This window comes from Bubalus kerabau, chromosome 12 (genome assembly GCF_029407905.1).
Source record: "Bubalus kerabau isolate K-KA32 ecotype Philippines breed swamp buffalo chromosome 12, PCC_UOA_SB_1v2, whole genome shotgun sequence".
Taxonomy (NCBI): domain Eukaryota; kingdom Metazoa; phylum Chordata; class Mammalia; order Artiodactyla; family Bovidae; genus Bubalus; species Bubalus kerabau.
The window spans coordinates 32,431,930-32,455,677 of NC_073635.1; the positions used below are offsets into that span (position 1 = coordinate 32,431,930).

General features: G+C 36.3%; 1 protein-coding gene across 10 annotated transcripts in view; it reads right to left on the reverse strand.

Annotated features, from left to right (window-relative positions):
- Positions 1–23,748, reverse strand: part of PAN3 (poly(A) specific ribonuclease subunit PAN3) — a 122,878-nt gene that overhangs the window by 59,296 nt on the left and 39,834 nt on the right. For 7 of the 10 annotated variants that reach the window (XR_008700978.1, XR_008700977.1, XM_055542470.1 and 4 more), the window contains exons 5-6: positions 19,599–19,760; positions 1,512–1,659 (exon numbers count right to left, since the gene is read on the reverse strand). The exons of 1 other annotated variant lie outside the window; for it this stretch is intronic. Coding sequence is in view for 7 of the 9 variants with exons in the window: in XM_055542470.1 (XP_055398445.1) it covers positions 1,512–1,659; positions 19,599–19,760 (310 nt within the window). In the remaining 2 variants the exon portion in view is untranslated. The remainder of the gene's footprint in view (positions 1–1,511; positions 1,660–19,598; positions 19,761–23,748) is intronic. 2 more of the 10 variants (XM_055542474.1, XM_055542472.1) reach the window with 1 other exon arrangement.

Here is a 23,748-nt window from a genome sequence, read left to right on the forward strand (position 1 = left end):
CAGGGATATTCAATTCTGACAGTGCTCTCTAAGGAAAAAGGGAAAAGGTTTACAATTTTACCTGAATCTGAAAAGAGCCAAAGTAGAAGAAAAGGTAAAAAGGAATAAACAAGGAGGAAGGAGTTGCAAGGTGTATCTCAAAGCCCTGCACACAAAACTACCTTTAAAGTCTCACCAGAGAGGGATACAATTCTTAGCTTACATTTAGTTAATAAAATGATCAAATGCTCATTGGGGGAAAAAAAGATGAGTAGGAAATGCGTGGGAAGGGAGGGAGGGAGAAACAGAGGGAAAGAGGGGGAGGTGAGGGGAAGGAGGTATTGACAAAATCCTTGGCAACACAAGGTTACTAAGCCTCTGAGTACACTTGATGTGTAACACACTAAACCTGTTCCATAAAGTTATCGTTATTTTCTTTCATTCTTATTCCAAAAACGGTCCTTGATTTCAGTATCAGTATCAAAGCCAATCATTTAGCACCACTACTGATTAGATTAAGACCTGGAGACAGGACTAGTTCCAAGCTAATCCAGATGGATCTTTTGGCTTCATTTAGCGTGTAGTATTTCACTTTGTTTCTGGTTTTGCTTTTTAACATTCAAGACTAAGTCATCAACGGATGATTATCCGTTAAAGGTTCTAGAGACATCATCTGGGTGGGCAGCTCAACCATTGAACAGACTTAAGATAACCCACTCAGCACTTACTATGAATTCAATATAATTCTCATACCTTACTTTTCTAATTAAGGTTCACAGCAATAGGAATGGGTAACGCTAATTACCTAAGAAAATTTCCATATTTTTATAGGACTGTTTATGCTAGGAAGCAGAATGCAAAATCTGTATGAATTTTTAGATAAAAGAGAGGACTTTCTAAGAAAACAGGACTACTCTGAACTATGCCTCAGGACCCCTGATGTACAACTGTACTTCTTCAAATTCCTCCGCTGCCATCTGGGGTAAACTTGGAAGAAAGTGTTGAGATGACCCATAACCCTTCACACTGCTTTCCTGCCACTGTTTATAATACTTTACTACTACTACAGATTTATAATCAAACACCCAAAAGGCAATACATCTAAACTTTAATTTAGAATGATATAAATTATTCTTCTAGAAATTTATTTCAAAAGGAGGATCTTGAAGCACATCAATATTCAAGTTTTGATGCTCTTATTCAAGTTTCTGAGTGAAATAGCATTAGCACGCTAATAAAAAATAAGGAAATATTATGATCTGGATATTTTTTCCTCAATAACCATTTTCTCCTTTAAATTTTGTCCTTTTAAACACAAAGTTATATTTAACTTTTATTCATTAAATTTAAATTCTGCTTTAAAATTTTTAACTACACACTTGGTCTATGGTACCAAAACCTAGAACATAAAACTTATAATGTGTTCAGTTATGGACTGCTGAAGAATACAATTTCAGGTCTGGCAAACTAATAGCAAATGGTGCTTAGAGATTTGCTACCTGGAACTCACTGGAAACAGTTACTCAACTTACCTGGTGCTAATCCAGCAGCAGCAGGAGTCCCCATGGATGGGTGAGAGAACACTTGAGAGAAGGCAGACGCATGTGACTGGGACGTGTTACTCAGCCTGGAGGTTGATCCTCCTTTGGGAATAAACTCACTTGCAGTAGGATTTGGTGTCTATTTGAAAATCAAATATAGTAAGTCAACACATTTTAAGCCCAAAAAAGACACTGAATTTACTAGGTATTATTCCACAGTACTCTATTTACCAAGTAAAATATTTTACTGAAAGGATTTACAGTGCTTTTTAGTTTCCACATTTTGGAGTGGGATAATTAAATTTCTGGAAGAAAAATTTTCCATCAAATTTGAAGGCTTTAATCATTTCACTTGGGGAATTTAACTTTGAAACAAGAAAATCTGCCTTTACTGTCAAATATACATCATTATCCAACCATCCTAATACTATATTTTAGAGAACTGGGAAGTTAAAACTACCTCAAAATTGAGCAAAAAGTTTCAAATTTAGTATCTTTAAACCACTTCTACCAGGATAAAGGTCAAAACTGCCTTTATTCCAAAATTAATCACCTCCTCCTTTATAAGCACTTAAGACATCTCCCCAATAATATGGTGCCACTATTTAAATAACAATAAAGATGAGAAAAACACTTAAATATAAGGCAAACGTGAGAGGAATCAAGATATAAGAAAAATATAATAGAGGCCCCAAGGTCTGCAAGGTATGGCATGTAACTTCTGCTATATTAAAAATATTTTACAATAAGATTATATGAGAAAACCTTCCTCCCAGTTGTACGAAGGCACATTTTATCTAGTTAAGTGGCATGGTGCCTTTGGCATTAAGAACTACTAGCACATTATGAAACTGTAACTCAAATCCATAAATGGACTATATTTCATCCATCTGAAATAAATGAATAGCCTAAATATTTTTCAGAAAGTGATCCACATGTTTAAGTATAATGAAGATTCAATGACCATGGACATATTAATATTTGAATTCAACTTCCAAAAGGGTTAACCAAAGAGATAATTTAATATGTTCATACTTCAGCCCGCATTTTCAGTATGTGTGTGTACCCACACACATATATAAATACACACACACACATATGCAAACTAAATTTAAAATACACTGAACCACAATGAAAAAAAGTAATCACTTAAAGTATTTCAGAACTGATCATTAGAATGGAAAAACACATTTCCACAGAAGGCATAAAATAAAAAGATGGACTCATCACTGTACAACCCAAGAACAACTTCCTTATTTGAAATGAATGGCATTTAAAATTGCCAAGTTAAAGTTCAAAATACCAGATTTGGAAAACAGCAAGCCTACAGGCTAATAACTCCATTGTAAACTCTAAAGCAAATGATATTTTACTAGTTATGTTCCAGCAAAAATTAAATACAAAGTGACAAAGTACAGAAAAAATGCTAATTTTTTATTAAAATATACTAGATAGAACCGGACACGACTGAAGCAACTTAGCAGCAGCAGCAGATAAAGAGAGAACTTCCTTTACTGCCATATCTATAATGTGAAATTCTGAAGAAAAAAAAGAATCCGAACTAAATCAAAATATATTTTCCAAAGGAAAAAAAAGTTCTCTCCTGTCAGTTATGTCTATTTTAAAATCTTCCAAATGCTCAAGTTTTCAAAAACACTGCCATCTTCTTTAAAAGTGTGGCCAATGAGCCCATGCATTTTATTGACGTAGTAGTCCCTAGATATAAACGGTTATCAACAGGATCACTTCAGAGCTAAACCAGGGTGCACCAGTGAGTGCTAGAACTATTTTAGAAAAAGAAAGTCAAAAAAAATCAATCAGGTCACTTGGTTACAAGAGCTCAAAACGCCTAGGAGAGATGGGGACTTCAGGATTACAAGACTACTAGGAAACAGTAAATTTAGACAAAGAAATTTAAAGCTAATCTAATCCTGACACACAGAGATTATCTAGTTTCCATTTCATTTATACCTTACATTTACCATGAACAGGAGACTAATTACAAAGCTGAGTTTCTCTAAATCAAATCTATTTTAAATTCATCTTAAAGAGTATTTTTAAGGGATCCTATAAAGGAGAAAAAGGAGGGGAGTCTGTTTTACTTTCTCCAAATAAATTATATATAAAATGTCATTGTAACAAATTATAGAGGGCCTTCAAATGTATTACAATAGAGATTATTAAAATTAACTATGAAAATTTATACTAAACAATAACTTTCAGGGATTCAACAACCAAAGATCCAAAAAACTCACCTGCAGTGAATTTTACTTAAAAAGTAAAAAGAAGGACCTAAAGACCTCCCTCCTTTTTTCCCTGATTTAAGATGGCGAGGCCTTTATTTCTCTTGGGTAGGTAGTTTGCAAGTTTATTTCAGATGAGTTTATTTGAGATGTGAGAAAAGGCTAAAGGATTTAAATGGCAGAAAAAAGAATTACACAGTATATAACACACACACACAAAACAAAATCTAGGAATAAGAGAGCAGAGCTACTATTATTAACAGATAATACAAAGTCCTCTAGCCAGATGAGAGAACTATCAAAAATACTTAATGAGAAATTACTGTGGAAAGGAGAATACTTTTTCATGATAAAATTAGTTAAAATAATAAGTGCAATAATAAGATGTATTCTTAAAACCACTTTAATATAACTGGTTTATAACAGAAATAAGTTTTATAAAATAACAAAATAGCATAGGCACACACCTTTAACATATTAAAAAGAATACTTTTTTAGAGCTAAAGCAAAACTGGTAACTAAAACTAGTATCTTGTTAAAATGTAATCTCTGTTAACCAGAAAATAAGCAATTTATTTCAGCTTTAGGAAGTGAAGGTTATATGTAAAAGAAGACTCAAGGACTTGGGTTATATAAATTTGTCTAACTTCAACAACACTAAAGAGAATGGAATAAATGAGAAGCGTAATAGTGGGGGGAAAATCAAGGGTTTATTATTCCTGCCTGATGATTTAGACAAGCCTGTCATAACTCTCCAAATGTGCTCCTATTATATTAAACTTGTGGGTTTTCTAACATACATATATTTCCATTCATAATTTATAATTTCTATTCATATTTTAAATCCTAATTTTCATTCATATCTTACACAGCTCTAAGTAAGTGTACATTTGAGGGGGGGGGAATCAATGTTTATATAAGTCAAATAGCAAACATTCATGCAGTAAGAATTTATCAGTGGAGTTTTGGGTTCTCACACACTTAAATTTACACTGCAACTTTCACACCCAAAACAACCAACTGCATTTAGTGAGTTCTTCAAACTGGGACCACCTCCAACATCTGGATATGACCCCTGCCTATACTCTTCAGACAGAAGTATACGAAGAGGCCTGACCTTTAGCTTGAAAAGCAATGTTGTAGTTATTAGCATTATATATATTTTAAATGAAATAATAATGCTTCAATTCACAGATCCCAACCAAAATGACAGAATATGTCCTATTTTACAAATGATGGATAAAGTTATTTTTGTTTTTTAACAAACGAAGCAATTCTTTTTTTAATTTGGCTGGACCAGGTCCTAGTTGGTGGAATGTGAACTCGGGGTTGCAGCATGCGAACCCTAGGGTGCGGCATACAAACTCTTGGTTGCAGCATGTGGGATCTAGTTCCCTGGCCAGGGATTAACCCAGGCCCCCTGCATTGGGAGCTCAGAATCTTAACCACTGGACCACCAGGGAAGTCCCACAAATGAAGTAATTTTTTGATGATGTTTCTAGTTTATAACTTTATGCTTTCCTACTATCATATTATTTCATGGAAACTGTTCCTTTTAAAGTATAATTCAGTATTTAATAGTCTGTTGCACTCCACTACAAACAAGAGTACTTACCAAGAACACAATAAATTAGTCCCATGAACTAAGAGACTAATTTAATAAACAGTGCAACAATAAAAAGTTCAGCCATTAATTTTTTTTATTAGAATGACAGGAAGAGGTTTATACTAAATAAAAACATAACATAAAATATTACTTAATATTTCACTGCAAAGCTGCCAAAAGATCTGTTGAAAAAAGAAAGCTGTCTTAAGGTAATGTGATGAATGATTGAGAAATCACCACTATTTCTGAATACTGGTCAGGCTTTTTAAAAACACAATAAACTCATAAAACTGTGAAACGCCTTCCACAGTGCTGCTCCTTGTAATGAGCTCCATTTGCTTTACCACTTATTGGCTTCATAAGCTCCTCTCAGTAATCTTTCTACTCTCCGAATGAAATATAAATGAACTGGTAAAAGTTTCTTCACAGCTTTATTTAGATATAATCGACATAGAATAAATCACACATATTTCAGGGTAAACTCTTCTCTTGACATAGGTGGACCACCATGTCAACAGCTTTATTTAGATATAATCGACATAGAATAAATCACACATTATTTCAGGGTAAACTCTGTTAACTCTTGACATAGGTGGACCACCATTACCCAAATCAAGGAGGACTACATCCATCATGCCCAAAAAAGTTCCCATAAGTCTGTATGAAACCCATCCCTCCTGTTCCTCTCTGCTCCGCTGCTCTGGACTCCAGGCAACCTCCGATAAGCTTTTTGTCACTAAAGACTAGTCTGTATGTTCTAGAATTCAGTATGAATGAATCTTACATATGTACATATGTACTCAGTTTTTACTACCTTCTTTCACTTCACATCATTAAGATTCATCCTTTTTATGCTTTCTTTGGATTTAATTTGTTCTTCTCTTTCTAGTTTCTTAAGCTGAGATCACTCTTTCGAGAACCTTTCCAACACAGGCATTTAGTGCTATAAATTTCCCTCCCATTACCGCTTCAGTGACACCCACACCAGTTGGCATGTTTTTGTTTTCATTCAATTCAAAACACATTAAAATTTCCCTTCCTAATTCTTCTTTGACACATGTCAAAGAAGTGTGTTATTCAGTCTCTGGATATTTGAAGATTCTCCAAAGATCTGTTGGTGGTCATGGTAGTTTAGTCACTAAATACTGTCCAACTCTTGGGACCCCATGGATGGTAGCCCACCAGGCTCCTCTGTCCATGAGATTCTCCAGGCAAGAATACTGGAGTGGGTTGCCATTTCCTTCTTCAGGGGATCTTCCCGACCCAGGAAATGAACCCAGGTCTCCTGCATTATGTAGGCAGATTCTTTCCCAACTGAGCTATAAGGAAAGCCCCCAAACATCTGTAACTGGCTTCTAATTTAATTCTACTGTGGTCAGACATAAGCATGACCTGAACCCTTTTAAATTTACTGAGATTTGTTCCAATTGGTTGTTCTATCTTGGTCAATATTCTGTGGTCACTTGAAAAGAATATTCATTATGCTGTTGCTGGACAGAGCATCCTACAAATAAACTGATAGAGTTGTTAAGGTCTCCCATCTTCTTACTGATTTCCTTTCTCTTCCATTATTGACAGAGAACTGAAGCCTCTACCATTATCTATAACAGATTTGACAGTACAAATACGTAACCTACCACTGCCTATCTTAGTCCGCTAGGCCCACAACAGAACAGCACACCCTGAGCGGCCTGAACAACAGAAACTTATCTTCTCACAGTTCTAGAAAACGAAGAGTCCAAGATGAAGGAGCCAAGAGGGTCAGTTTCTCCTGAGGTCACTCTCCTTGGCTTTCAGAAAGCCATCCTTTCACGGTGTCCTCACTGAGACAAGTGTTTCGTCTGTGTGTGAAAGCCTGGTATTTCTGCATCTACTTACAAGAACACCAATCATACTAGATTGCGGCCCATCCCTACAACCACATTTAACCTTACTTAAATCTTTAAAAGCCCATTTCCAAATACTGTCACATTAAGGGAACTTAAAAAAAAAAACAGTGAGGGCTTAAACATGAGAATTTGGGGAAGACATGATTCGGTACATAACAACTACTTAATACTTCTGAGTTTTAAACTACTTCAGATATAGTATAACATGGCAGCAATATTAAACTTCCATTTCTCCCCTCCCAGACTCTGCTATAATCATCATATGTTTTACTTCTACATATGCCATAAACCCTACAGTACACTATTACCATTTTTGCTTTCAATGGTCAATTATCTTTCAAAGAGACTTACAGAATAACAGAATAAGGGGGAAGTTCCTTACGTTTACTTATGTAGTTACTATTCCAGTTTTCTTCATTTCTTTGTACAGATCCAGATTGCTCAGAGTATTTTCTTCCTTCTATCTGAAGTACTGGGTTGGAGAATAAAGTCATTTGAGATGTTCCATAAAAGGAAAAACTGAATGAACTTTTTGGCCAACCCAATACTTTAACATCTGTTAAAGTACACATCTATTGCTGGTGAATCTTTTCAAGTCTTGCATGTTTAAAAAGGTACTTATTTTGCTTTTTAAGAAATTGTAATTTTGAAGTAATTCCATCTTTCCCTGAAGATATCATCCTACATAACCAGAGTATATTTTCAAAATCATAAAATTAACAACATGTAACTGTGGAAAGTGTAACTAAACTGCACATTTTATTCAAAATTTCACGTCTTTAAATGCACTCATGGGATTGCATTCTTATATTTTTCCCAGGAATAGAATTCTAAGTTGACATTTTTTTATCTTCCTGTATTTTAATTGCTCCACTGTCTTATGGCTCACATTGTTTCCAACAGGAAGTATGCTGTTATTTATATCTTTATTCCTAAAAAGTGAGTATCTTTTCCCTGCTGGCTGCTTATATGGTGTGCCTTAGTGCAGGGTGCAGTTTCCCCTGTCTCCCATGTTTGTTTTGTGCTTGTGTTCACTGAGCTCATGTATCCGTAGGCTTACCATTTTCATCCAATTTGGATGATATCTGTCCTTTTTTTTTGGCCCACTATTTCTCAAAGTATCCTTTCTGTGTGCCCTATGCTGCTTCAGGGAGTAAAACAATGTGTCAGCTTCATGTTCTCCCATGGCTCATTTTTTCTCTGTTTTTTTGGACAGTTTCTAGCACTATGTCTTTCGGTTCACTAATCTTTTCTTATACAATATCCAATCTGTCACTGCTGCTGCTGCTAAGTCAACTTCAGTCATGTCCGACTCTGTGCGACCCCATAGACAGCAGCCCACCAGACATCCCCGTCCCTGGGATTCTCCAGGCAAGAACACTGGAGTGGCTTGCCATTGCCTTCTCCAAGGCATGAAAGTGAAAGTGAAGTCGCCCAGTCATGTCCGACTCGTAGCGACCCCATGGACTGCAGCCTACCAGGCTCCTCCATCCATGGGATTTTCTAGGCAGGAGTACTGGAGTGGGGTGCCATTGCCTTCTCCGAATGTGTCACTAATTACATCAAATACATTTTTCATTTCAGACACTGTAGTTTTAAATTTTATAAGTATGATTTTAATTTTTTAAAATGTTTTTCATGTCTGTACTAACATGTTTAACCTTTTCCCCAGTTTCCTGAACACATGGAATATAGTTATAAACTATTTATGTATTATGATTTTGATTTCTCAAATTTTGTTGTGCTTTCTACTAAACAGATAAATTATTTCATAACCATCCTTTTGATAATGGCAGGTATCTTTGAAGCATCAAGTCATAGAGTCTATTCTACATCCTAAATATTTCTCAAATTCAACTACATCCACCCATGTCACTGTCAGTACCCCAGTCTAGGCCACCATCATTCCAATGAACCAACTTGACTCCAGTCTTACTCAATTCCAATTCATTTTCTACTTTCAGCCAGGATAAAAGAAGTATAGAAAAGCAGAAAAAGAAAAGAAGAAGAAGAGGGGGAAAAGGAAGGAAAAATGGGAAGAAAGAAAGAGAAGGAACGTTTTATTAATAACTGCTGAAATCCAATCAGGCTGATCAGGTAAAGTCTCCCCAATCTTTGGCTGAATTAAATCATTCAAAGAGAAACTGAGCTAAAATGTTGCTATTAACCTCAGCCATATCTACTTTTCTCAAAAACCTATGAAACTCCAGGAGATAGTGAAGGACAGGGAAGCCTGGCATACTGCAGTCCATAGGGTCAGAAAGAGTCGGACACAACTTGGCAACTGAACATCACTGTCATGATTCCAATCGCCCATCTTTACTATTCTTCCCTCCTTAGCGTGACAAAGGGGCCCAGGTGGAACTAATTAAAAAGATTAAAGCCTAAGGTAGAAGACAGTGTATGTGTGTGTTGCAGGACACAGAACAATGAATTAGGTGGAAAGGTAGAAGAGGGGATACTGATAAAGAGAGCAAAAGGCAAAAATAGGCAAGAATTTTGCCTTGATAAAACTATCTAAAAGGTATAAAAAGATGAGACCTATAGACATAAAGAGTAGCACTATTCAGAGCTATTTTTACCTGTCTTCAGTGTTCATAAATAACACAGGAGAAAGAGGAACAGGGTGAGACAGAAAGGAGAAGTCAATGGCTAACCAGAACCTCCATGTTCACATTTCTACAAGTTTTTTCTTTCTTTTTTTTTTTTTTTTTGCCTTAATGGGTTATTTCTCCATATTTCAAGCATATCCAAATATGGTCAATTTAAAATTTATCAAAATAAACTCAACTTCTGGGTGATTCAGAAACTGATCTATTTAAGAGTCAAGTTGCATCTTTAAAGTTAGAAGTTAACATATAACACTACTACTATTGTGAAAAATAGTCTAGAGTCACAATTTACAAATTTCCTGAAGCAAACTGGGCCTTCTGATAAAAGACCTCAATAGAGGACTTATGATCTTCTAAATAAGTCAGATTCAAATTGGTGGGGACAGTGAAGGACAGTTGGTTACTAGTGCCTCCAAGAGATTCATGCCATTCTTCTTTTAAGTGTAAGTTCTCCTACTAATAATTTGACTATCTTAAGGGGAAAGTTGGTAAAGAATCTGCCTGCAATTCAGGAGACCTGGGTTAGATTCCTGGGTCAGGAAGATCCTCTGGAGAAAGAAACGGCAACCCACTCCAGTATTCCTGACTGGAGAATTCCATAGACAGAGAAGCCTGGCAGACTACAGTCCATGGGGTTGCAAAGAGTAAGACATGACTTAGCGACTAAACCACCACCACCACCACCAAGGGGAAAGTAGAAGGTGTATGTCAGAACCTCAACTACTAATAAGCCTTATGTATGAGGGAGTTAAATTTAAAACTTTCCATGAATCAGCTTACAGTCATTCTCCCTATATAAGAGTGTGAAACTACAGGCACATAGATTTCCAAAGGGGCTCACTAGTTCATCTTTCACAATGTCTGTCAGAAATGGTTAACACTGTTCTTGAGAATAGTTTGATACTATGAATCAAAATAAAACACAAACATACTCTGACCTAGGAATTTAGGCAAAGGAAAAAAAAAAATCACACAAGCAGAAAAGATTCCAGTTAGCACATTTTTAAAAATGATTTTTAAAAAGGGGTGGGGGGAGGTATAACTAAAATATCTCTCAAAAAGGATCTAATTATGTACATTATGATACATATAGATTATGGTACCCATGTGTGCAGCCATTAGAAGTCATGGGAAATGATACATTTTTATTTACCATGAAAAGAAGCCCATACCACTATTGAGAAAAGATAAAATAAAATTAGGCTACAATACAGCAATTATGCTAAGTTGCTGTTTGTAAAATGGTATGCATAGCCTAAAAGAAAGGGCGGGGGAGGGAGCAGGAAGGGAGGATGTTTCTATGTGCATGGGCACAGGTGTGTAAAAGGATTCTAACGATACATGCTCACTAAAATGACAAAAGAAATTGTATCTCTAGGTGGTGAGGAAACTTGGGACATTTTTGCTTCCTCCTTTGTACTTCTCTGTAGTATCTGAAGTTTTTTCAATAAGCATATATAATTTTTACAAAAACGTTTTAAGAAAGTTTAAGAGTTATAAATTATGAAGCCACATATACCATTTCCTTTTCTTTATGTATCATCATCTCTGAATCTTCAGAATTCACAGAGAATATGCAATATTCAAATTGAGACCAGGAGAACCAACGGATATAAAAAAGCAAAATCTTCATCTGGAGGACAGAAGGCATTTAAAGACAAAAATGAATGAAACGTTTCTCTTCCATTAAGTCATTTACTCGTCAAAGTTCTCCAATGACAGTAATCATTAACCACCACAGAGGCATTCTCAATATTCTATACCTAGTTAATTCTTAATACTACTTTTCCTGTTTGTCAATTATCTTAATAAAGTTGGAAAAAATAGCATTCTCCCTAAAAGAGCCAAAAATGTCCACTTAGGTCAGTTAATGAATAGTCCAGAAGAGAGTGAGATCATCGCCACATTCCATGGAGGCAGTAATTACTCTACACAGCTATAACCATCTTGTGCACTTACGTACATCTTCTATCCAGGACTAGGTAAAAATGAAATCTGTCACATTTCATAGTAAGATTTACTTAGAGGCATTCTCTCTAACCAAGAATCGTGTCATATTTAATAACAAAATTTAACATATATTAAGGCTTTTCAAAGATTTTTCCAAAATAGTATTTCATGTCATGAAACTATATACTTATCTCGCCAGATAATCTTTAATCCAGGTTAATTTATTCAGTTAGCTGAATAATAAAAGACACTCGACACTGTGCTGGGCACTGTACGAGGCACTGTAGAGAACAAAAGACCTGAAACACAGGCACTATGTTCTAGAAGTTCACAGGCTGGCATTCCACAGGTATAGAATGTACCAGAACCCAACATTCACAAGAGGTCAGAACATCCATTTATCTAAAAAGATAGTAAGTACCTACACAATGCCATTCACTGCTAGCCTGTAAGTTATACATACACTAATGACCATGATGTGAAGTGCTATGGAAAAGAGCACAAATGCTTCATGCTGTCTAATTAGGTCCTAAGACCATACGTTTGAATCGAATCCTAAAAGACAAGTTTGCTGAGTCAAGACAGATAGAGGGCACTCACAGCAAGCAGAGAGTATGTTCGAAGGCAGAGGTGGGAAGCGCATGCTTCTCTCCATGGCACTGCAACCAGTTCAGGAGGTCTGCAGGGGTGACCTACCTTTCTGAGAGATTCTGATCGGAAAAGAAACAAGACCAGATAGTCACCCAGGTAGTGCTTTGAAAGAAAAGAAATAGGGAATCAGGAATCAGGAAACCAGGTAAGAGATTACAACAGTAACAGTCCAGGTAAGAGGTGAAAGTGAGCCTAAACTGTACCGTGCCAACACTAACAGGGAAGAGAATGTCAAGGCAGCACAATCAACAGACCTTAGTGGCCAAAGAGTGGGAGCTATGAAGACAGAAGAATCAAGGAGAGCTCACAAAATAGACAACTGGGTGATATCAACAATCAAGACAGAGCAGACAGTGTGTACACATGTGTGTGAGTGCAAGAACAGGTGCGAAGGAAAAGATGAAAAAGTATTCAATTTAGACTCAGTGACTGTTCAGTGTTATGCCATAGAGATGAGGATGTTCAGAAGCAGCTAATATTTTCACAGTAAGTGCGGAGGACTGAGAGGATACACACACACACACACAAGTCAGGTGTGATGGAGGCACTGGAGATCACCATGTGCAGAGAAAGAAAGAGGGTCAAGAAAAGAAAGACAGAGCCCAGGAGAGCTCCTGAGGGCATGGCAAAGCACATGAGGTCCCTGGAAGACACTAATAAAGGACAGTTTCAGAGTGGAGACAACGACAGTTGCAAGGAAAGAGAATGAATGACAATGTCAGATGTGGCAGAGGTCAAGTAAGTGCTGTGAGTTTTGGTCACTATATACACTTACCAAAAAAGTCTCAATAGTGATAAAAGGGAAAGATAAAACACTGAAAATTAAGGGATGAATGCCAGGTGAAAAAGTAACAGCAATAAGTAGGAAGCAGCTCTCAAACCCTATCACACAGTTTCCCAAACGTACTGACAACAGAATATTTCCTCATGTAGCATTCCTTGGTCCTGGAAGACCAAGCTGGGAAGAAATCAATGTCAAGAAATCACTGTCTAAAACTGAAGAGGGATAAATAATGAAATAAATTGCTAAGGGGGCTAAAGACAGGTTCTGAAGGATACAGTCAAGGAAGACTTGTTGCTCTACAACAGAAGGAAAAATTGTAAGAAAGGGTATAAGTGAAAGTGTTTTCCATAGGTAGAAAGCCAACATACGAAGCAATTCACTCTCAATGACCTCTTTTTTCCCTTCTCTGAAGAACACAAGTCATTTATTTAAAAGTGATAGAGAGGATGAATGGGTGTGAGGTGAATGATAAAGGTTTAGTATAGCAGCTGAAGAGAAGAAGAAGAGGAAAAAAGAAGAGGATCTGGGATGGGCTGTGGGTCAGAAAGCAGAACATATACTGTCATGTCATTTCAGCTGTCCCACAGTTCTATAACTTTTCAAAGTCCTGAGGAATCCTGATTAGATAGACTGAAGCCTCACTCATAAATCTCAATCCACTCCATCTAAAGCCCAAAGAATCCCATTTCCTGGGCATGAGACTAGAAATCTCCTGAAATAACATCAAACTCAGTAACTAAAGATTGAAGCACATGCAGTGAGTTACCAAACCTCCCTGGGTTGTAAAAGCATCAGTAACAAGCAACTAGAGTTCACAGCAGAACTTGAGGGCCAAGAGATTTTAATCTGAGCATTCTTACAAACTAAACACAAGAAATAAATACCATTCAATCCGACCACAAGGGAAAAAACACCATCAAAAGAGACATTGACAAGTATGAATCTACTAATATACCCAACAGTCCCATAGTTTTCATTCATTTCCATCACGTCAGGGGTAAGGCTAAAATAACAATAATATTAATAATTTTTGATTCATAACCCCACTATTTCCAAAAGTCAAAGACAAAATGAGTATGACTTTATGTAACACATCATTACTTTTAGGTAAATCTTAGCATGCAATACCCTGAGAAATTATAAAATCACACCTTTCCCATCCTTTCGTTCAAGTTGACATCTAATAATATGAAGGCTGGGAACACACTGTTACCCTTCAAAAAAGCATTTTTAAGGGAATTACTTTAACTATTCAAGTGTATCAGCATCAAAATAACTCCTAAAAGACACAATATCACAGCCTCTTTCCATATATACCATAAGGCCATGCACATCTGAATATAAATGACAAATACCACCATAAATAAATAGAAACAAACACCAAATTTAGAAATGATGAGGTCAAATTGGAGGAATGAACACTTATTTAATATCTACTATACAAACAATAGATTCAAATAGAAATTTGAATCCTCACAACAATTCTATAAGGTAGGTGATAAAATATTTCAATTCTGAACAATGGCCTTTGAACTGTGTAATCATAGTGCAAATGAGAAAAATCTCCATTTCACATACAGGTTGGTCAGGCAGAGGAATGGGCAATCACCCTGGACAGAGACTAAGGAAAGATGAAAGTGAACTTGCACTTCAGTGAAATAAACAACTGCTGATGCCGAGTCTTGGCTGACCCTCCATCTACAACACCTGTTTGGTGTTCAAGCTGAGGCCATAAGAAAAACACAAAACAGAGTTTTGTCAACAACATTGTCAGAAATAAGACCACTACCAGGTTGGAAGACTGAAAACTATCAAGAATATAGCAATAATGTTAAATTTTTAATTAAAAAAAATAAAAGATCCTCTAAGATAGTAAAAGAAATCACCACCCTATGTTCTAAATCAATTATGATAATTAAATAATAGTAACATACGGTGGCTATAAATCCCAGACAACCTATGATCAATTTTTCAAAATACATAAAATTCTCAAACTACTACAAATTTCACATATTGCCTAAGAAAGGAAAATTAAACGTGACACTTAGAATCAAGCCGAATACCTTAAGGGTACAAAAATAAACATATGCCTAATCACACATACTTATAATTCAGTTGGAAAAGACAAACAGATGAAGAAGTTTAAAACAGAACGAAATAGCAGTTAAATAACATCAAGTACTGTGAAAACAGTAAAACAAAACAAAACAAAAACTTTTTTTTTTTTTTTAACGTGTTTGAGCAAGTATTTACAGAAAAGGTAGCATTTGAGATACTTTAAAAGGAAAAGGGAGGAAAGTTTTTTTAGGTTCAACTAACGGCAATACAGAGATAAAAAGGAACTGAGAACTGGCTGTGTATTTTGTATTATATGATGTATGAAAGATTTTATATGATTAGAATTTTAGTATATGTGGACAGTAAAGAGAGATAGCCCTACAAAGACAGAATAGATCCTGAAGGGATTTAAAAAAATTATCCAGAAAATACACTGAGGGTATTAAACTATGTTAGCTGTGTTAAAGTAAAAGTTAAAAAAAAAAAAAAGGCAAGGAAGAAAAAGATACTGTGGAATTTTAAGGAATGGGGATTACAGGCAGACAACATAGCAGGAAAATATCAGGAGCTAAAATTTAATAGATCTGGGCAAGAATCCCAGTGTTATCACTTACAATAAGAACAATAAGCCTTTTCTAAATTGCAATTTACATATTTTTAAAATGGGGGATAATATGTCATTATTGTGGTAAAGCCTTAATATGATGGCAAATATAAATTGTCCATTGTATCATCTTTCAATTAATGGGTAGTCAAACCTCAAGAGTCTCCTCATTATAAAGGGTAGAAATGGGAAATGACAGGGTAGAAATGAAGCTATGTACTCTCAATGACTGGGATGATGATAAAGTCACTGACTCAAGAAGGAATATAAAAAGAATATAAAGCAGCAGTATATGTGAAGAAGAAAAATACACACTTGGTTTTAGGCAGGCTGAATCTTCAGTGACAAAGGGGTACACCTCTACATGCAAAGATACCAGAAGGCACCAAGATGTGGGTCTTGAACTGAGAAGTCCAGTTATAATACAAATAAAAATTTAAGAATCTTAGACATACAAGGCAGAGCAGAGAACAAGTGAGCCAAGAACAGGAGCTCATAAGCAGCAAGGATGAAAGAGAGTCAAGCATGCACAAGGGAAAGAGATTGAAATGAAAAGGTGGCCTGCAGTACAAAGTACTGGGTGAGACCGCTGGGGGTGGTGACTAAGACCTCTGAGGGTGTCTTGATGCCTTCTGGTATCTTTGCATGTAGATGTGTATCCCTCTGTCACTGAAGATTTGGCCTGCCTACAACCAAGTGTTTTTCTCTTCTCCACATATAAAAATTTCTGGCAAAATTTTGATCCACCAAACTACAAGCACGGAAGGAATAAATGGGTTTTAAAGAAATCAGAGAAAAGACTAGACTATTTCAACTCCACAGAAGCAGTAGTGGAGATCAGATAGATATTATCAATATTTCAAACAGCCAAGTGAAAAATAAATACAGCCTCCACCATAGCTCCCTATTAGCTACCTCCACAGTATAAGAAATTTTCAGTTTCTTTGATCCTCTAGTTAGTATAATCTGTATTTTAGAAGAATCACTGTTTCACAAATGTCGTGTGTTCAGTAGAGTCTTTCATATCACAAGATTCTGGGTAGAAAATAAAAGATATAAGTAGCAAAAGGCTGGAAAATCACAGGACTCGCATTGGAGAACAAATGCAATTATGAATGATCCAGGTAGAAACTTTCAGAGGAAGTTTTCGTTGTCACTTTAGGTTTTTGTTTGGTTTGGGGTTTGGTTTGGTTGTTTGTTTTGTTTTCAGAAGTAAAAAAACAACTTCTTTTTCCAAAATTTGTCTTCCAAAAAGATGTTTGGTCAAGATTAAGAAAATGTAAAGAAATATCTAAAGTTCCAGAAAGAAAGGCAGTGAAGTGAACTGTCACCGAGAAAAAAAAAGATGAATCATAAGGGAAAAAAGACGAACCTTACAAATACGGTAGAGTCACACATAAGCTACATGCCGTGCCTACACGCAGTAGAGCTAGAACTATGTTACACATATGTGAAGAGATTCTGAAGCCTGACACACATGGCTTCAAATTTCTGCTTCTCCACTGACCATTGTTTAACCTTAACATTACTTAGCTTCTCTAAAAATGTTTCTTAACAATTAACTGTCCAATAAGAGACCAAAAGAGACAAAATACGTAAAGAGCTTAGTGCAGTGTCTGGCACAAGGTAACCATTTAAGAAACACAACTATAATTCTAAAATAAAATACAAATAAATATTTTTCTGACCTTAGGATTGGAAGACTTAAGCTTTGAAAGAAAGGAAACAAATGAAACAGGAAAGATGAATATATCTATACTTTAAAGATTTTTATATGTGAAAAATCTAAACTACCTAAAAGTAAACAAACATACAAAATTAAAAAGAATCCATATAGAACTGATTTACGTAAGCTACTTCTCTTATAGAACAAAAAAAGATAAAGACTCCAATGGAAAAGAAAACTTCACTGACATACTCTTTGCTCTCTGAATAAACAGTACCAGGTACCCAATCTAGGAATCCACAAAGACAGTAATGGACACCACATGACTAATACTGTAAGGTACCACTGTCCCTCCAACATCAGACTAAGCTAATAAGGCATTCCTCATGTCCCTTAAAAGTGGAAAAAAAAGAAAAAGAACTATTTTAACTATTTGAAGCACAAAGTACTATTAGTATTTGAAGTATTAGATTCAGATAACATCAATTCAGTCTTTAACACACTGAATGCAAATCTATAACTGTGTATTAGTTGCTCAGTCATGTCTGACTCTTTGCAACCCCATCGGGTGTTGCCCGCCAGGCTTCTCCGTCCATATGATTCTCCAAGCAAGAACACTGGAGTGGGTTGCCATTTCCTTCTCCAAAATCTATCACTAGCTTTTTAAATTAAAAATAAAGCATAACTCTAGCACATATTCTTATACTAACCTAATGATTTTTCAAGCTATGCTAAAAAGAGGTACCTCAAAACTACCACTGAGATAAGGGGGAAGGACAGCCGTGGGCAGGTGGCGCAGTCAAGTGGCCGTGCCTCTGCATTATCCATGTGTCCCCTGAAACCAACATAAATTGGGACCCAATTTATTTTCAGGCTTTCTTTTTAAAACTGAAGAATAATTCTGACACTAATCACATCAAATCTCTCTCCTTATCTCAAAAACAAAAATTCAGTAAACTATATTCTTATTCACAATTGACATATCCCAAACTTTCCACTTAAGATTTTAAGTATTTGATTATGTGGACCCCCCCGCCACTTCCCTATTTTTCCTTATATTTAGAAAAAACACTACCAAAGTATCAGTGACATGTGCAGTATTTTCAGGATAACTTTTATTTCTGTGCCAAGGCAGTACAGACACTGATATGGTATTAACATTAAACAGACCAAAGTACTATGAAACCTCTTCATAATACAAAGCTGGTGACAGAAATAAAACCAAGTTGTTAACTTTGTAATATCCTTTCTGAGTGCGATGTGTATATGTGGAGTTATAGACTTTTGGCTAGCAATATATTAAAAACAATACATTTATTCAGGGAGTTTGGGATCAAAGATATTCTACTTCCAGCCAAACTGAAATTTTGATTAGTAGAGCTATCCATTTTATACAATTACCAATGTCTTTAAATGAGACTATAATCATTATAATCCAAATTAAAATGGAATATGATCCAAGCTATTCAGTGGGTACTTCAGATTCACTCATATGAGAACTAGCCTGTGAGTTATAAAAATTCATTTTCATTAGCACAGAAAATGCAAAGACTGAAATGCATCTATGACAACATACTGTTGAAGCTGGTTTCAGAGCCAACACTTGACAAGCTTGTGTAGACACAATTTTTAATCTAGTTAAAAATGTACAAAAAGACAACACAGAGCTTTCTGTTATTCGGATTCCAAATAAATGAGGTTTTCTGTAATCAGTTTTATAATATGACTTTTTAATGTAGTACCCTGAACAACTTTGTGTATTAAAAATAAACTGCATTGTTAACAAAATCCAACAGGAAAAACTAAATTTAATGAATGAATAGGAACATAAAAGCAGAGAAAGTGCAAAAAAGCCACAAAACAAAATCATAATGGGCCACTAATTTTACTTCAACCAAAAAAAAAAACCTAAGTATATCAGCTAAGCCATCCAATCTCATACCCACCACCCCACACAGACACAGAAAGCAGCCAAAATATTCACTTTCAAAAATGTCTAAAAAAAGTATTTTTACCTGTAAATTGTTTTCTGTGACTCTGTTCCACCAAACCATATTGATGGGTACTCCTGATTTACACCTGTCAGCAAGGCAGCCAATAGGGTTCTTTGCTTTTCGTGCCTTTGATCCCATCGGAACTAGCCTCTCCTCCAGCATCCCCAGGCGATACTTCCTTGGCTAGGAAAAAGAAGGAAAGAAACCAGGCCACTCCTAACAACCCCCACACTAATCTAAGCTAGTAACTAACACACAGAAGGTATCAGGAATGGTGGACTAGGAAACAAGTACAATTACTGAGACACTCCCTCTAACGTTCTTATCCCCACCCACCATTCCCCATCCCCACCCCAGAACACACACATCTCCAAAAGAACCCACAGTCCTAACAACAATATTACAGAAAACAACAGACGTTTTAGTGAAATCCATTATAATTTGAGTTTATTAAGACTTTAATGAACAGAAATTAACTTATCAGCAAAGTAAATGCTTTCCAAATTTTTTCCACTGGCACTTACCTATGCTCAATGCAATATGAAGAAATGGCTTCAAGGGCACAAAATACAGTTAAAAAAATTCTTCATGCTGTATCTTTTTCTGCTCCCCATCTCACTACTTTATTTCCTACTGAGAATCACTCACTTAAAAGCAGCAGCCAATTTCTAAGGAATGGACTTTTTGGGTTTTTTTTTAATTTTTAAAAGTAAAACTAGGGCAGAGTACCAATTGATCTGTTATAAGGCGTTCTTCAACTTGTACTCAATGAAAAGAAATAATCTCAGACTTTGAAAAAATACACAAATTTCATTGGTCTTATAAATCTTAGTAATTTGAACAGATTGATACTAAATAAACCATCTAATAAGGGCAAGAGTCATTGGATAATATTATAATAAAGGTAGTAAATAACTTTAATAGTGGTTGGCAGGGTTTTTTATATAGTTAATGACAGTTTCCACCATCTTCCTTCTCTTAATTATAGCAAATCTATACTAAATTGCATCTTAAAGAGAAATTGCCATTTTTTTTCCTTTAAGGAATACTGATATATATTCTTGGGAAGGTATCTAATTTAAAACTTAAAATCTGTCTTTTACTCATTGTTCTGTCTCAAGACTGCAGAAGTAAATAGTTAAAATTAATTTTCTTCAAAAATTAAACTTAGAAAAGCAACTAGACTACCCATCTACCCAATAATTACAGCAGTGGGTAAAGTTTCATGAAGCCACAATATTTCCACCTCTGTGCAATCTTGAGCCAATTCAATTACTCTCTGTGTTCACATCACAGACAACTTTTGTGAATGAGAATAGAAATATACTCTTCAGAACCAAATTACAAATGAAAGAATTTTAAAGCAAGTTACTTCTAATAACATCGCTCACAACAAATAAGGCTTTGACATACAGCAAAAATCATACAGCCTTAATTAAGCCTTCTAAATTAAGCCACTAATTTAAAATTTGTATTTTAGAAATTGGGCTAAAAATTACCTGATCAAAAAAGTTCAACATATCAAAGAATATTTATTTAAACAAAATCACAACCTGTCAAGCAGGATCTATATAAGGACACCCAAATTCCAGTCACACATTTGAAAGCAAGAGAATTAATGCTTTATATGTTCTTTCGTTATTTAGATCCTTCATAAATCCAGACTTGTTTTTGACCCAGTTACTACTTTAGTGAAATTTATTCTTATGGTAGTTCATTAAGCAATATAGAAAAAAGGTTTAAATGAATCCGATGTATGATTCTCCCTCCCCAACGGCTCTCATATGTTTATTTTTCCAAAGAGGAATTCATTATTCCTCTCCCTCCATCCCATCACACCCAAAACTTTTAATTAGCCCAAGGCCTTTTCTCTTAGGTAGAAGAGATCACCAAACTTGTGTCATTACAGATTTAAGTTCTTCCATAAATAGCCAGGGATTAAAGGGCTTCCCTGGTGGCTCAGAGGTTAAAGCAGTCTGCCAGCAATGCAGGAGACCAGGGTTCAATCCCTGGGTCCGGAAGATCCCCTGGAGAAGGAAATGGCAACTTTCCATGTGATACTGAATGAAAAGATCTAGGGTACTGATACCATTTAAATACCATTATAAAAAACAAAAGACAAAAGACACCTGAAAGAGATGGCAGCAATACAAAGCACAAAGTCAAGAAACACAATACAAAAGCAGTAAGATTACACATAGAAGTCCCATCACAGATAACATAAATTATGGTAAAGTCCCATCTATTTCCAAAGTATCTGAACTATTACTTATCCCTTGAAGGAAAACGTATTTTCAACAAAGCATGTGAGAGCCTACTTTGTATCAAGAACTATTCCAAGTACTTGGAATACAAGGATGACTAAAACACACACCTTTCCCTCCAAAAGAGGACATAACCTAGTAGGTAACAAAGTTGTGCAAACTGAACACTCACTGTGATATTAAAAATGCACATGTAATCAAGGTACCAAAAGAAGAGAGACAAAGAAGCCTTCACAGAGAGGATGAATGCCTGAGCAGTGTTGGAGGAGTGTGTCTAGACAGGAAAAACAAAAAACAAAAAAAAAACCAGAGTGAGCTAGGGAAAAAATGTATTATAGGCTAGGAAAAATGCACTTGAGGAAGCATATAGGAACTGTGTTGTTAATTAAGAGAAAACTACAAGTTTTCAATCTATCATTAATAGAGGGCCAACCATGAGAGCAAAAGATGAGGCTTGAAAGCAATTTTCAGAACAATCATGAATTGTTTTGTATCACTTGCCAAGGAGTTTGGACTTCATTCCATGGGGGAACTCTTGAAAGCTTGTGAATGAGAATTAAAAAGGCATAGACAAATTCATGGATTCCGGCTATAATCCAGGTTAGGGTTTCCCAAACTCAGCAATACAAACTGGGTAATTCTCTGCTGGGGAGGGCTGTCTTGGACCACTGTAGGCCTTTTGCCAGCATCTACCCCAGTCGTGACCAAAAATATCTCAGATGTTCCATAGGAGCAGGGGGACAAAACTGTCCACATCTGAGGACCACTGATGTAGGACCACAGGAGCTAAAGGAAACTGCAATGGACACAGAGGTGAAGGGCTGGCTGGGGAGAGGGCTGCTAGCTTAAAAGCAACTATCGGGATTAAATGAAAGTTAAGGGGCTACGGGAAATAGAGAAGACTAATGGAAGATGAGGAAATAAAGGGCAAACACAATTTTATGGGAAACATTATTTTGCCCCTTAAGTGTCCTACAAGATCCAAACCCCTCCCCCAGAGCAAATAGAAGCACAACTCCCCTTCTCTTTCCCTTGCTGCTGCTGCTGCTAAGTCGCTTCAGTCGTGTCCGACTGTGCGACCCCATAGACGGCGGCCCACCAGGCTCCCCCGTCCCTGGGATTCTCCAGGCAAGAACACTGGAGTGGGTTGCCATTTCCTTCTCCAATGCATGAAAGGGAAAAGTGAAAGTGAAGTCGCTCAGTCGTGTCCGACTCTTCACAACCCCATGGTCTGCAGCCTACCAGGCTCCTCCGTCCATGGGATTTTCCAGGCAAGAGTACTGGAGTGGGGTGCCACTGCCTTCTCCATCTCTTTCCCTTAGGTTCCAGCAATCCTTTCCAAAACCAATCTTGAGAACGTGATGGTCAAATAAAAAGGTATGCCTCCTGGTTGATCTCCACTCTTGACAGCCTCCTGCCAGTCCAGTCTGCTAGTTACTATGAAAGGGAAGCACTCTGAAATGTCATGTGCTATTGTTAAGTAAGTAGCTTTGCTGCTTTACCTCCTAGTAGGTCAACATTTGGAGAAGGGAAAGGCTACCCACTCCAGTATTCTTGCCTGGAGAATCCCCAGGGACAGAAGGGCTTGGCGGACTTCAGTCACGGGGTAGCAAAGAGTCGGACATGACTGAGCCACTAAGCACAGGTCAACATTTAAACATCAAAATTCCCAATATCTTTTTGTTCCTACGATAAAATATCCTGTAGAACATACACCTTGTCTCTTTCTCTAATACATACAATTTTTAAGTCTCAAGATTCACTACAAGTGACTGATTTTTATCATTCTTCACAAAATCTGAATAAACAGCACAATAAGATAGTTGAAAATAGTTTTACCCTTTTTTATTGGGCACTTAAAAAATAACTTAGGGCTTGAACAAAAGTTTTCAAGAAGAAAAAGTTGA